At 38.0% G+C, this 15,972-nt stretch overlaps 2 protein-coding genes across 2 annotated transcripts; both read left to right on the top strand.

Annotated features, from left to right (window-relative positions):
* On the top strand, positions 1-6,715 carry LOC116287757 (protein mago nashi homolog). The gene is made up of 6 exons (XM_031694438.2): positions 1-123; positions 210-268; positions 1,293-1,349; positions 2,707-2,760; positions 5,282-5,364; positions 6,040-6,715. The coding sequence occupies exons 1-6, from the start codon at positions 33-35 to the stop codon at positions 6,137-6,139; spliced, it is 444 nt and encodes a 147-aa protein (XP_031550298.1). The 5' UTR covers positions 1-32; the 3' UTR covers positions 6,140-6,715.
* A 2,628-nt stretch (positions 6,716-9,343) lies between these two features.
* Positions 9,344-14,536, top strand: LOC148912560 (uncharacterized). Its single transcript, XM_089027668.1, has 4 exons — positions 9,344-9,490; positions 10,790-11,384; positions 11,693-11,921; positions 12,882-14,536. Exons 1-4 carry the CDS (start codon positions 9,388-9,390, stop codon positions 12,984-12,986), a joined length of 1,032 nt encoding a protein of 343 aa, XP_088883794.1. The 5' UTR covers positions 9,344-9,387; the 3' UTR covers positions 12,987-14,536.
* The last annotated feature ends 1,436 nt before the right edge of the window (positions 14,537-15,972 follow it).

Raw genomic sequence — 15,972 nt, 5'->3', positions numbered from 1 at the left:
ACAGACATGTCACCGCGTGCTTCTGATCCAAAATGGCGGCCAGTGACTTTTATCTTCGTTACTACGTTGGACATAAAGGAAAATTTGGACATGAATTCTTAGAATTTGAGTTCCGTCCTGATGGTAATATCTAGATGAAATACCATTTTATTTTGTCTGTTTGCTATTTCTGTTCTTAATTTGCTTTTTTGTTGGATATTTTTTGGCAGGTAAACTTCGGTATGCGAACAACTCGAACTACAAGAACGACACAATGATTCGAAAAGAGGTGAAGTTAGACCTTAAAATTTGAGCTTTAACACGATGTTTTAAGCGCTATTATGTGACTTAAAGGTAGAGGGAATTTCATTGTTGCTTTCGGCTTTTAATCCCCTCTTATTTTGCTATGAAAAGTAACAAGATGGTACTTCTGTTTTATAGACACGGTTTAATATCGTTCTAACAAAATTTTGACATATTTTTGTTTCCTCAAAGTCTAATTTTATCTCTAAAATTCCAAGCTTTCGGCTTGTTAACCCATCATTGGGAGAGTGAAAATATTAATTGTCAAGCTACATACTACGATGGGTTAACAACCCAACAGCTTAGATTGGTTTGGGGTTCATCAAGATTGGCTCACTTGGTTTGGTGCAATTGACGATGCTTTCGATGCAAATAAAACAGATAAATAACTTTAGCATAATTGAATATAGAGTTTCATACATGCTATGATTGGTCGAGGAACCAGTGTTTCTGAGACGATAATCACAGCTTGAGTGGTGATTTTGAGGTTTGCCAGAGCAGAAGTAATTACCAAAACATTTCTTTAACCTGAATTTCATCTTTTCTCTGATATTCAAGTCTGAAATTATACTAAAACAATTATTCACCTTAGGTTCAGTGATTATGGTGAATATTTATGTTCCTCGCCGACTCCCGGCTCGGTAAACATTCACTGATAATCGCTTCGCCTTTGGTGAATGATTGTTGAGTATATTGTGAAGGACCTTTGTTTAATAGCGACCTTTAGATCCGATGACGAGTACGAGTAGGAGATTTAAAATTGGTCCTGTGCACATGGTTAACACTAAATCGTAGTGCCTTCAGATTATTTACAATATAAAGATTCAATCTATGTACACGATCATGACTACAAAAAGATAGTGCCTCTCTTTAAAAGTTAAACACTCATACTCATTCTTGTTCTCGTCGTCGGATCTAAAGGTTGCTAATAGCTGTTCAGCACAGTTAGAAACAGGAGATATTAGCTAGATGGGAAGCCTGTGTTAAAGTAGTGTATTCCTGCCTTACAGGTGTATTGTCATAAAGCAGTTATAAATGAATTGAAGAGGATCATAGATGACAGTGAGGTAAAGCTGATGGCCATTTTTTATTAACTACAGGGTTCGTGCTACTCCTTTAACTCCTTGAATTTAATTAACATTTTCAAGGGCGCTTAAAAAGCTCTTGAATTTTACGATTTTAGCGAAACTCCTTGAAAACTCGGAAAATCTGAAAGTTGGCCATGTGCAACCACTGTGTAAAACCTTGGCATAGTTAGCTGAACATACTCCTTGAAAATTCATTTTTGGGTCCTTGCATAGTCCTTGAATAGTCCTTGAATTTTAAGTTGTTACCTCAGCACGAACTCTGTAACTATAGTTTAATAGACCGTTTTCTCAAGATTACATGTGCATCCAAATTTAAGGAACTTGATTGACCACGACACCAGAACATGATTTTTCTGATGAGTATTACCATGCATGCATTGCTATGATTTTCGAGAAAAATAATAAAATTGTTTATTACTGAATTTGCATTTTTCAGTTTTGTGGCCCATCAAGTTGAGAAAACTGTCTATTCCAAGAAATTATGATTGATGTTGCAATTTCGGCCAAACAAAATTGTTTGTTTAAACTTTTGTCTAAAATTGCCTAAATCCCATGGCTGACTGAGAAACCCTTTTGGTGCAAATGCAGATTCCATGGCTGCCTGTGATACTATTGACAGCAATTATTATAACTTATTAACAATTATTATAAGCAGTTTTAGTATGACTTTGAAACCCTTTTGGCACAAATGCAGTCTTTACATGACAAAGCATATGCCAGATAAATCACATTATGCAAGAATTTACTATCCATACTATCCATCCATACTATCCATGGTGACGGCTATGTCAGATTAATCACATCGTGCAAGAAAAAAGCAGCCAATCAAAATTCTAGAATGACGTTCACACATGCATCACAGTCACGGCAAGGCATACATACTGCACCAAGCTTTTTACAGTTATACAAAAACTGCCCTTTTTGCAACAAAAAGAAAGAAAAAACAACTAAAGTCATCATTCCATCAATTTAGCTTATTTTGCTTCACATTCTTGCAACCAAACTTATTTTTCACATGGATTAGATAGAATTCAAAGGGAATTGTGTAATAAAACTGGAAATTGGAAGAAATTGAACAATGGAACAATGAGCAACATGCCAGAACATGATAGAAGTTTTAGGAGAAGCACATAATGTAGCTGCAAGTTTCTTTACACTTCTCAAATGTTTTGTCAATCCCCTTTCATAAAATAAAAATTTTAAAATAAATTATTTTGGATATGGATAACCAAATAGAAAGTGCACACACATGCTGTGTGATCTCATAAACCATGTGCTGTCAACCAATCAGAACACGGTATTTATAACAGTTATTTTGTACCTTCACTTGTTAAAGGTTTTAAAGGAAGATGATGCCATGTGGCCACAACCAGACAGAGTTGGACGTCAGGTAATCTCATATTACAGGAAATTAAACCACTTTCACAGTACTAGAGGAGCTATTAAAGAAGAAGCTGTGAGGCATACTGGTTTAGTTCATTTGCCTCTCGCCTCTGGAGTCTTGGGTTTGATTCTTTGAGTAAGCAGTGCCCTGACTTAAGCATGGTTCACGCTAGCTTCAGAATTGGAAGCAACATACACAGATACAGTATTGCATAATATAAACTATATGTGAAAAAAAGACAAGCACTGTTAATGAGCCGTACACTGCTGAGTTCTAGGTATGTTGCTTCCAATAGGCCTTTTGCAACAAACAGTCACATGCTGATATATGACTTTGATAACAAATCAATTCAGCTCAAGGTCCCTTGGGGAAGGCTCTGCTGGATGGCAAACAAACTTTAAGCTGCTTCATATCTTGAAATCGAAAGTATCTTATAAGGGGAAAAAGTATTTTTTAAAGGGTTTGGAAACTACGTTAGTAATCCAGCAAAAAATCTTTAAATAAACAAGTCCAAATCAATAAACAAGTCCTGACTTACATCAGACCAGAGATTGTTTCAGGGTTCGATCTGTGAGTTAGCCATGCCCTGACATAGATCAGCCCAGAGGTTGTTTCAGGGTTTGATCTGTGAGTTAACCATGCCCTGAATTAGATCAGCCCAGAGGTTGTTTCAGGGTTTGATCTGTGAGTTAGCCATGCCCTGATTTAGATCAGCCCAGAGGTTGTTTCAGGGTTTGATCTGTGAGTTAGCCATGCCCTGATTTAGATCAGCCCAGAGGTTGTTTCAGGGTTTGATCTGTGAGTTAGCCATGCCCTGACATAGATCAGCCCAGAGGTTGTTTCAGGGTTTGATCTGTGAGTTAACCATGCCCTGATTTAGATCAGCCCAGAGGTTGTTTCAGGGTTTGATCTGTGAGTTAGCCATGCCCTGATTTAGATCAGCCCAGAGGTTGTTTCAGGGTTTGATCTGTGAGTTAACCATGCCCTGATTTAGATCAGCCCAGAGGTTGTTTCAGGGTTTGATCTGTGAGTTAGCCATGCCCTGACATAGATCAGCCCAGAGGTTGTTTCAGGGTTTGATCTGTGAGTTAGCCATGCCCTGACTTAGATCAGCCCAGAGGTTGTTTCAGGGTTTGATCTGTGAGTTAGCCATACCCTGACTTGGATCAGTCCAGAGATTTTTTCAGGGTTCAATCTGTGAGTTAGCCATGCCCTGATTTAGATCAGCCCAGAGGTTGTTTCAGGGTTTGATCTGTGAGTTAACCGTACCCTGACTTAGATCAACACAGAGGTTGTTTCAGGGTTTGATCTGTGAGTTAGCCATGCCCTGACATAGATCAGCCCAGAGGTTGTTTCAGGGTTTGATCTGTGAGTTAGCCATGCCCTGATTTAGATCAGCCCAGAGGTTGTTTCAGGGTTTGATCTGTGAGTTAGCCATGCCCTGATTTAGATCAGCCCAGAGGTTGTTTCAGGGTTTGATCTGTGAGTTAGCCATGCCCTGACATAGATCAGCCCAGAGGTTGTTTCAGGGTTTGATCTGTGAGTTAACCATGCCCTGATTTAGATCAGCCCAGAGGTTGTTTCAGGGTTTGATCTGTGAGTTAGCCATGCCCTGATTTAGATCAGCCAAGAGGTTGTTTCAGGGTTTGATCTGTGAGTTAACCACGCCCTGATTTAGATCAGCCCAGAGGTTGTTTCAGGGTTTGATCTGTGAGTTAGCCATGCCCTGACATAGATCAGCCCAGAGGTTGTTTCAGGGTTTGATCTGTGAGTTAGCCATGCCCTGACTTACATCAGCCCAGAGGTTGTTTCAGGGTTTGATCTGTGAGTTAGCCATACCCTGACTTGGATCAGTCCAGAGATTTTTTCAGGGTTCAATCTGTGAGTTAGCCATGCCCTGATTTAGATCAGCCAAGAGGTTGTTTCAGGGTTTGATCTGTGAGTTAACCGTACCCTGACTTAGATCAACACAGAGATTGTTTCAGGGTTCAATCTGTGAGTTAGCCATGCCCTGATTTAGATCAGCCAAGAGGTTGTTTCAGGGTTTGATCTGTGAGTTACCCATGCCCTGACTTAGGTCAGCCAAGAAGTTGTTTCAGGGTTTGATCTGTGAGTTAGCCATGCCCTGACATAGATCAACACAGAGATTGTTTCAGGGTTCAATCTGTGAGTTAGCCATGCCCTGATTTAGATCAGCCAAGAGGTTGTTTCAGGGTTTGATCTGTGAGTTACCCATGCCCTGACTTAGATCAGCCAAGAGGTTGTTTCAGGGTTTGATCTGTGAGTTACCCATTACATGCCCTGACTTAGATCAGCCAAGAGAGGGTTTCAGGGTTCCATCTGTGAGTTAGCCATACCCTGACTTAGATCAGCCCACAGTTTGTTTCAGGGTTAGATCTGTGAGTTAGCCATGCTCTGACTTAAAATATCCTATCATTAACCAGATCTGCTTTCTTTTTGCTTTGCTTTATATCTTCATATCAAGCATCCTTTCAATTACATGCAATGTTGTTTTTCTTCATACCAGGAACTTGAAATAGTGCACGGGGACCAACACATCTGTTTCACAACATCCAAAATAGGTTCACTAGTTGATATCAACCAATGCAAGTAAGTAGAATATGCAACTATCTGTGTTAGTCTTCATGTTAGTGATGGTTAGAGGATTGAGCCACACCTATTTCTTAAAATGTTGGTGAGAGTTTTTGCAGTCCCATCCCTAATCAACTAGAGATGTTACAAGAACACTAGTTCATTAGTTGAATAGAATTATTCAGCTAATGCATTGTTTTACCCAATAGACCTCCTCGGCTCTGGAGCGCTCGAGCGTAATGTTGTCACATTTCAAACCATGTGTCATTCACTTGAGAATAATATTCTCTGTTTGAGTTGTATCCATATTCATGTATCTTCTCACGTGCAACGGAGCACAAACCTTAAACAAATGATTGTCTAGGGAATGACACGTGGTCTGAAATGGGAAAACATTACGTCAGAGCCGAAGAGGTCTATTCAAATCTACTGGAAATACTTTTCTTTGTCCATTATATTTACATGGCAATGAAGCATTGATATGGATATGATATGTAAATATAATAGACAAAAAAAAGTATTTCCAGTAGATTTGAATTGGGTAAAACATTGAGTAAGACATTAAGTTTGCCATTCCTGTCAAGTTTCATCCTCTATGAACAAAGTTGCTTTTATTTTATTTGATTTCGATTTTCTGTTTCTAAAAAAAAGTTGGGATTTGAGATTGTGCCTAAAGTATTTCAATTGTTTCAGGGATCCAGAAGGACTGCGATGCTTCTACTACCTTGTACAAGATCTGAAATGTATGGTCTTCTCACTTATCGGTCTACACTTTAAGATCAAGCCTATTTAAGCCTTGTAAAATATGTCTTTCACTTGAACTTCTGGCTTCCTTTTACCTCGGACTTTCCTACATTGGATTTTTGTAATTCTTTCTTTTCTTTTCTTTTTTTAACACAAATTTAGAAAACACACAATTGTATTCAGCTTGTTATAGTATACATTGTATTTATAATCTGTACTAAGAATAGATATGATCAAACTCCATATTCTCCTATGAAAAACCCATGTAAGGAGAATTAGAGTCTTATTATTGAGCGTGTTCACTTGAAGTCACAGCGGCCATATTGGTGTATCAAAACGATACGTTTTCTATCATCTGGGAATGGATCTCTATTTCCCACTTGCTCGAATAAAAAACGACAAAAGAGGTCGACTTGGACCAAGTCTAGTAAAGACTGCAAAAAGTTTTTATTGTTTGGCACACCGATATGGCTGCATTGTCACGTGAGTGAAAACACTTTATTTTGTGTATCATGCATCCAATAGGCCTTGCTTCCTGAGCACTGCATCACTTTATGTATTGTACAGACATTCTTTGTAATATTTTTTAGTTTGATGCTCTTCCACATTAAATATGTTCTCTTGAGTAAGTGTCAGATCTTAAAATTGTCTCGAATGCGAGGCTAACATTAAAATACGAAAGAAATGCCACAAATTCCATCGAGAAAAAATGTGATTTCTTTTTATTTTCATGTTAGACTCACATCCAATTTCTTTATTAGAACGGTCCATTATTCCACCTAAGGTAATTGGGTTTCATATGTAAGCCTTTTCCTCTCCTGGGCCCAGTTGGCCTGGATAGCGCTATCCGGTGGATAAATCCTTATCCACTGAATAAATCGAAGCTGTTATCCAATACATTTATTCACTGGGTAAGATTTATCCTTTGGATAGCGCTATCCAGGCTTCGTACAACCGGGCCCTGTTTAGAATTCTCCCTCCCCCCACTTGGTTTTTCTGTTTATTTACTTTTCTTACATAATTGTGTTATTCAAAAGCAAAAAGTTAAGTTGAATGAGGGTTTTTTAAAGGGTGGAGGGGGTTAGGGGAAAGTTACCATATTTCCACAGTTGTCCTCGATGGGAATAGCGCAGCGCGCTGATTCTAAAAATAGCTTAAAGATTCGGACAAACATTGCATTCGGTTTAACCGCTACGAGGATTATACGAATCGATTTTATTATTTTTACTTAAAGTTACAATAATAACCCATGTAAACTAAGATCAATTGCGATAGGCTGTGAAAAGTATCTGCTGAAAGTAAACTTGTAAGTTTGTTTGTCCGAATTTCGCCTTTGTCTTCGTTTTTATGACGTCATGGCTGCGCTTCGCTATTGCGCCTTGCATTCAGAATAATTTTGAAAGGGGTCTATGGAGTTGAAGTGCGTAATATATTCCTTGAGTTTCACCTGGCCACAATTCGGATAGGCCACCAGGACCACCTAGAATATTTGATTGTACAAAAAAGTTGCTAGGAAAAAAATCTGCGCATGGATACGGAATCACCATTCATCTTGATTCTAGATTCAAATAGCTGTTATTGAAAGAAAAAAAGTGTAAAATTAAAGAAATGGAACAGAAACGCTCGTGAAGCCAATACGAGAGAGGAGAAGAGAAGCCATTTGCATTCAGCATGTCGCTAGCCGTGGGATCAAAACCCGCACACTTTTAAACTTGTTAAGTAAACATTATTGTTAAAATCCAGTTGGGTTTTATTTTATTACCCATTATTTTCGCTAACTTCTGAAGGGTCACGGATCGAAAAGTCCTTAAAAATGTTTTAAAAATTCTAAGCTAGAGACAATCAGTTCAAATATTAACAATCCACGCGTTTCATCGTGTTATTCTATCGTCTCTCACTTTCCTAACAAGCTTAATCGTATGTTTTTATTCAGTTTGAGATTGCGAACCACTCACTTTTTCAAACAAAGAAATTGTTTTTCTAGCTGTTTTTTTCTTTTCTTTTTAAAAAAAGCGTTATTCAGAAGGCATTAGATGAGCAACGGGTGTCAGACAGGTGTAATTAAACTCAGACTTCTTCGGCAAACTACGCATTGAGCTAAAGTTTCCGTGACTTTTCAATGTTTTCTCGACTGTTTTCAGTCTTATAGAGAACCACGACACCCTAGCACTACTGATCAAAACATTGTCGAATATCTTAAACACAAACAAGATTTATCCTCAACAGAAGGGAGTCTTTCGTTTCTCAAACTGGGAATCAGTTTAAGTTTAAAGTCGGTGTATTCCTACGTAGTTCCAATTCTCCTTAGGTATTTCTATGATAAATGATACATTGTTTACTCTTTTCAAATTAGTTCTGTATAGCGTGAAAGTCCGATAATATTATGAAATTACCTCTAAATAAGTAATGAAGCCACTACCCGCGGTGAAAAGTTTCTAAAACTTTAAATAAGCTTGAGCTAGCTTGATTTTTGATATTTGGACTCGAAGATAAGATGCCCTAGAAAAGACAATGAAACTTAATTTACCAGTACAGTATGGTTTTTCGAATATTTCATAATTCTGCCTCCAATGTAGCACATTCTAGGATATAGTTAAGGTTAAGGGCTTTATCCGTAACTGTTAGCAAAACAAATTAAGATTTTTAGCTATTGAAAAGCAATATTCATTTTTATAGTTTTGGGACGACATTGATCACGAAACGATTTAAACATACCAAACAAGAAAACTATCAGTGTAAATTAAATCCAACAATACAAGTTAAAAAAAAAAAAAATTCATAGATTATAAAAGCCTTTGGAATAACACAAATATCTTATGTTTGTCACACAAGTAACTCGAAAGTGCAAAATGGGTATGTATACGTAGGGGGGAGGGGGTAGAAGGGGAGCACGCGCGCGTTATTTTGGCGCCAAAGTTCTTGGCAAATCCACAGGAAGCCCAACTTGTAATAGCCATCGTAGAATTTTTCCCCTAAATCAGTCTTGGGCATTTTCTTACCAAAAATAAAATATAATAAAAAAGTGAAACTTTCCGTTCCTATTATAGCATTCTCCGTTGTCCTCCCACCACGACATTGTTCTTTAATAACTATCTTTTTTTAATTCAATTTTTTCCCCCGCTAGGTTTTTAGTACACTACTGTCATGTTTATAATTTTCACCCATGGAAACATAACTAACTGTTATTGTAAGAGCATCTATAAAACTATATGTAAGAAGTCTATGTGGATTAGTTGGCAAAGCCTAGCGTCGAGCGAAGCTAGTTTACGTTGGAGTTATCGTCTTCGGTGACTTTTAATGCTGCGTTCGATAATGGCTTTTTTACTGCATTGCAAGGTTATCATTCTTTCAGCTGTGTTGTTTTACGTGACGGCAAAGAAGTGGCACCACACTGGCCGCGGTAAGCGCTAATTTTTAAAATTATTTGTAATAAGTGGTGTAACTCGTATGTAAGTACTATGTACTACTTGCAGTAGAAAGATTTAAGGTGGCTCGACTGGGTTTTGTTTGTGGCGTACCTTCGAAGTTTGAAGGGGAAATGCGTCGCTGCCAATAAGTTAATTTCAAATAAATTATTATGACATGTCTAGAGATAGATTCAAGTTTTACATGATATCCGAAACCCTTCCGACTATGATGATTTGTGATTGCAATTTCATATATACTTGATACTATACCATTCTAAAGACAAAAAGAATATTTTACTAAATAAAGTTTAACTGACGAGAGTACTAGATAGTCGTGTGACAAGTCCTTTGTTATTTGTTAGCTCATAGAAATTTCCCCTTCAAACTTCGAAGGTACGCCACAAACAAAACCCAGTCGAGCCACCTTAAAGGGTGTACCGACAGGGCCTTTCGCCATAAGGACAGCTTTACATATTTAAGCTCAATATTTTGTAACACGTTCTTTCGGAGCCAAATAGCTAAAAAAAAAAAAAAAAAAAAAAAAAAGAAATAAAGAAAAAAAGAAAAAAAAAAATTCATATTATTATATTTTTTTAAATATTTTTTGCTCAACCGAATGTTCTTGCATAAATGTTGACTTAAGGCATTTTTATACAGATTCGAATTTTTTGTCAAAGAGCGTCTTAAATAAAGATTTAGCAAAATCTTCGACGTTTTTCGGTTTACACGATTTCTCATAAGGCTGCGTTCATAATGTATGGCAGGGGGGGGGGGGGGGGGGGGTAGGCAGGTGAAGTTTAGGGGGAATCGGAAAACATTTTACCCGTAAAATGATGGGGGGGGGGGGGGGGGGTGTTGGAGGGGGTGGGGGGTTGAAAAAAGTTTTCAGAGAATTGGGGGAATGCAAAATTTTTATTACTGCAATAACATTTTTTTCAATTTCCTATTTTTCTCCGTTTTCTTGCGTTGAAAAGCAGTGGTTTTAATTAAATATATATTAGTACCAACTTCAAACCAAGAGCAATGTCTGGAATTTTTTACATTTTTATTTTTTGCATTTAACTATTTCTTTATCTATTTTTTGCTAAACTGGATGTTGCTGCATGAATATTGACTTAATTAGATAAACTAAAATAAATATCACTAATTTCGCGGCAAGTGCACGAACTTGATCAAAGTTTCAATTCTTAATAAATGTTGTAATTGCTTTGTTTTCCTATCCCACTCCACTCCACTCCACTCCACTCCATTCCACTCATACTATAACTTACTCTACTTTATTTGTGTTACAGAATCAACCTCGTCATCATCCCACCAACCTTTGATGTCCAAGTCAACCACGCAGTCGAGCACTAATAAAGTGTCCATAACTGAGTCACCTAAATACAGTACTGAAAAAAGAACACTAACGAGCAAACAATTTCAATCCGTAACCAAGGGAACAGATTCCAAAGGCTTGCACCAGACCCCCTCGATGTCATCGTCTGCCTCTCTTACAGTTTCGTCTTCTATAGAAAATACAAATAATCGAAACACCAAAGTACTAGTCCCCTCGATGTCATCGTCTGCCTCTCTTACAGTTTCGTCTTCTAGAGAAAATACAAATAATCGAAAAACAAAGGTACTAGTTAAGACCTCAGCCACTCCTACTAGGTTTATAACCATGACAACGTCATCCGGGAACTCAAGTATACAAGTAGAGGCAAAAGAAGATTTTATTTTGAAGATGGATCGGCCATTCAGCCCAGACCTACAGGACAAAGAGTCTCAGGCCTATAAAGATCTTGCGAAAGTTGTGGTGGATGAATTGACAAAAGTGCTGAAAGATTTGGAAGGTTTTGTGAGAGTTGAAGTGAATGAGTTTAAAGAAGGGAGCATTATGGTCAGGTAAAATTAATATTTGAAACTCTTTCTAGAGTAGTGTAGCTGAGATTTTGAGGATGGATGGGAGGGATGGGATGGATGGGATGGATGGGATGGATGGCATGGATGGCATGGATGGGATGGATGGGATGGATGGGATGGATGGCATGGATGGCATGGATGGGATGGATGGCATGGATGGCATGGATGGCATGGATGGGATGGATGGCATGGATGGCATGGATGGGATGGATGGGATCAATGAATTAAGACAGAAGAACCGACAAGTTATCTATAGGGAAAAATCAACTTACTAACAATGTTTTTTTCAGTTCGACGGCGTATTTCTCATCTGGCTCTAGCTCAAGCCGTTCTGTTCGCAGCACACTTGACCAAGCTCACCAGAGCGGTGCCTTGTCCAGTTTGAAGGTCTCAGAGATCACATATCAGGAACAAAACAACCTGGGTGGCAATAGAGACGGGACGTCAACATTTACGTATGTCTTTATCGCAGTAGGAGTTGTTGCAGGCATCGCGCTGTGTGTTTTCGTCGTTAGTAAGGTAAGGGACTGGTCAGAAAGAAAATGGGAGGGTGAGCTATGAAAAACAAGATGCTGTTTGGGCACTACTCGATCCAAATAGAGAGTGGGTCATGCTAATATAAGCCACTCATTTGATAAGAAAGTAAAGGGTAGGGTGGGCTATAAAAACCGGTGTGGGTAACTTTTTCTTACACTCAGATAATGGGTGGCTTATTACAAAATAAGCCTCTTATATTACTGAGAGCTGTCTCGTCATTTTCTGAGACATATTGGGAATGGGTCACCATACTCTATTGAGCCTAAGACAGGGGGGATTCACCAGGTTTTTCTTTTCTTTTCTTTCTTTCTTTTCTTTTTTTCATTTTTATAATCGAATATTTTTGGTCCACCCACCTTTTTTTTGGCCACTCCCTAAGATTAGGAATTAATAAATGTTTCCAATGCACCGAAGACAATGAAGAAGAGAACGTTGGTCTATGGAATGCGATAGTTCTTCTTCTACTTTTTGTTAACGGACCGGTCTTGATTTACATTTTGGTGGCTCAAAGGGTATTCAGGGAGTAATCCAGTACTGCTCGAAAGCTGGATTTTCATTGCTCCCTAAGTACAGTAATGCTTTTGTAAGGTTAGGTTTAGTGCTGTTGTTTGGATGACCAATCTATTGTTTTTTAATCCAATCATGTAACTCGTTCCTAGCGGTACGGGCTGGCTCTATTCAGGGGGAATCACATGGTTTTTAAACGACTGAGGGAAAGATCAGCTATATATTGATAGATATAAAAGGGAGGGGGGTGGTATCGCATACAAGATAGAAAGCTATATTTATTGAGGCTCCCTTGGGGATTAGGTATTATAAATGATGTCAAAACAAAAACCCTCCGATTCCATCCCACATGGCGAGAAATAATTACTAGCCCTTATTATAAAAAATACTGAAATTTTGCTGACTGAAATTATTATTTAACGCTTGTAAAAATAGGTCAGAACCAAAGTGAAGGCACGTTCCAAACCAGCGAGAAAGCAACAACAAGAACTGGATGAAGTAAAAACAACTGAAGATACACAAACTACGAAACAAGTTTAGTAAAGGAAGGACAGTCTTTTTCCCTACAAAAGCCCTTACTACCCCTCCCCTAAAAACTGTGGTTTCCCTTACGACCCCTCCCCTGACAGTCTATTTCCCCTAACTAACCCTACCCTGTCAGTTTGTTCCCCTTACAACCCCTTTCTTAAAAGTATGTTTTCTCCTTACAAATCCTCCCCTGAGAGTCTGTTTTCCCCTTACTACCCCACCCCCTCCCCCGCCATTATGTTTTCCCCTTACTACGCCTCCCCTGACTGTCTGCTTTTCTCATTAATACAACCCCTCTTCTGACAGTGCGATACGTTTTCTTCTTGCTACCCTCGCCTGACACATGTTCTTTCTTTACTACCCCTACTCTGACAGTCTGTCTTTTCCTTACTACCCCTACAGTGACAGTCTGTCTTTTCCTTACTACCCCTCCCCTTACAGTCTGTTTTCTCCTTTACTCCCCCTCCCCTTTTTACAGCCTGTTTTCCCCTTAACTATTCCTAGAGGTAACTTTTGTGTAGGGGGAAGGATATATCTTTTTTTTCCTTCTAAAATCAAAAACTACATTTTCACTGCGAGTTATCAATCTTCCACACTTCAAAATAGCTAGAATAAGAAATTTGCATTATGGCGTCACTTGACTACCACTATGCCAGAATCCCTTGCATACTTTCTTTCGTTAAGTTAATTAGCACCAATTGTCTTACTATTCTCATGGATAAATACATATTTGAATTTTTTTCTTTCCCATACACATAATACCTTGCGGGGTTTGGGGTAACCAGAGGAAACATTTTGCTGAAGTCTGATCAGACAATGTCAGTCGAAAATGCCTTGTTTGATATCCAATATAAAATAAAACAATAAGATGCAGAAAGAGATAGAAGGTTGAAGAAGTGTAAAGTAAATTTTAATACATTTTCTGTAGAACCAAAGATTAGTGATTCTGAACGTTGGAAATTAACTCAGAATAAACTGATATGATCAATATTGTTCAGATATAAAAGCAGGCATATAGCACATTCAATTGAAGAACGTTTCATTTTGAGACAGTTTTTTGATATATTGGTTACCCTACCAGAAAGCAAAGCATTATTGTGCCCTATGGTGAAAATAGAGATGAATAAGAACGAAAGAGTGAGAAAGAATATTAGCAAAGAATTTTGGTTATAGTGGTAATCAAATGACGCCATCCTGCAAACGGCCTATTGTCGTAACATCATCGAAACAAGCACAGATACATAAATTAGTATATTTTCAGTAATCGTAATCAAATTTTAACACCGCTGTCCCATGAGGCTCATGATCAATTAACAGGTTTAACATCGTTTAAGAGCATAGAAATATAATGCGATGATAGCGACACATAAACAATTCCATGCATACATTGTTGCTAAATCCCACGGACTTTGAATAGTATCCAACTATTTCGAAAAATCTGTAAGGTGCGATCTGAGGCTAAACGGGATTGTTGTTCTTTTAAGTTTCCTGACTTAAATACGATACATCACATTTCTAATAAAATGCAATTCCTCATATTCCAATCTAAAAGAGAACTGCATTATTTGGCTGTGAATGTATTAAATTCTGAGTGTTAATTGCCCTCAGATTTGAGATTTGAGATTTGAGATTTGAGATTTGAGATTTGAGATTTGAGATTTGAGATTTGAGATTTGAGATTTGAGATTTGAGATTTGAGATTTGAGATTTGAGATTTGAGATTTGAGATTTGAGATTTGAGATTTGAGATTTGAGATTTGAGATTTGAGATTTGAGATTTGAGATTTGAGATTTGAGATTTGAGATTTGAGATTTGAGATTTGAGATTTGAGATTTGAGATTTGAGATTTGAGATTTGAGATTTGAGATTTGAGATTTGAGATTTGAGATTTCCAACCGACAACGTTAACTTTTATTGTGTATTATAAATACACAACTTATAGACGATGCTAAGCCTGTATGTAAATTTAAGGAATGGTCAATGCTTAGCGTGCGTTTATCCAGTTATGGATGCACGGGGGAGGCTGCTAAGCACGAAAGAAGCGCGAGTGTCGCCCAAGACGCTCGCGCACGCCGATTAACCAATCAGAGCTGGCTATGTTATAAAAGTCTGTGGTCATCAAAAACAGCGGTATGTCTGGCAATTATTGTACAGAACGAGCTATGGGGACTATAGACGCTAATGTCCCTCTTAACAAGCCTTACTTTTTAATAACGTTTACCACTTATTATTAGTATTTTTGTGGCACACTTATTCCAAACAGGGTAAAGAATAGTCACGTGATCGTAATCCATTTTTGACTGCAAATAGAACGTTTGGACGATGGCGTCATTGACCTCTACTACCAGACTCTTCTCCCTTGCATACTTTCTTTTGTTCAGTTAATTGGCACCAATTTTCTTACTATTCTCATGAGGGAATACAAATTTGAATAAGAAAGAAAATTCGCGAGGCATCTCCGTAGTGGGAGTCAAATGACGCCATCGTGCAAACGACCTATTGTTTTTTCTCTCCGTAGAAAATCATGTGAGTTGAGAAAGTGTAGAAAGAATAGAAAATAGGCAGTAATGTAAAGAGAAGCTGAAAGGATTTTGAGTCACGTGGTTGCAACCCAAGGATACAGATCATAATAATATCATACAATAAGCTAAAACGTGACCTTCGTACTCAATATCGAGGTGCTCTTTCATTTCCGGAGTTCGTTTTCACAAAGTTTTTTCAATGAAATTGAAGAGGGGGTATGATCACGTGACCTATACAAGTTTAAAATTGCCTATATTTAATTTCTGAGGTAATTTCCAATTATTGAACTTTTAAATGTATACCACGAGCGCGCTCGCGCTCAAATTACGCTGAATGACCTTATTGAACAGTCCAAAGAAGGTGCCATTTGGGAACCTAGTTCTCAGTTAACTACTAATTGTTCGGCCGAATGTTAGTTAACTGTAATAATTTTACGAGCGCTGACTATACTATTAACCAAAATAATGAAATATC

Source organism: Actinia tenebrosa, unplaced genomic scaffold (genome assembly GCF_029948245.1).
Source record: "Actinia tenebrosa isolate PJP-AT-01 unplaced genomic scaffold, QUT_ActTen_1.0 PGA_scaffold11__36_contigs__length_13525064, whole genome shotgun sequence".
NCBI lineage: Eukaryota > Metazoa > Cnidaria > Anthozoa > Actiniaria > Actiniidae > Actinia > Actinia tenebrosa.
Note: the sequence above shows the minus strand (reverse complement) of the source record. Positions and strands in the feature narration are given on the sequence as shown.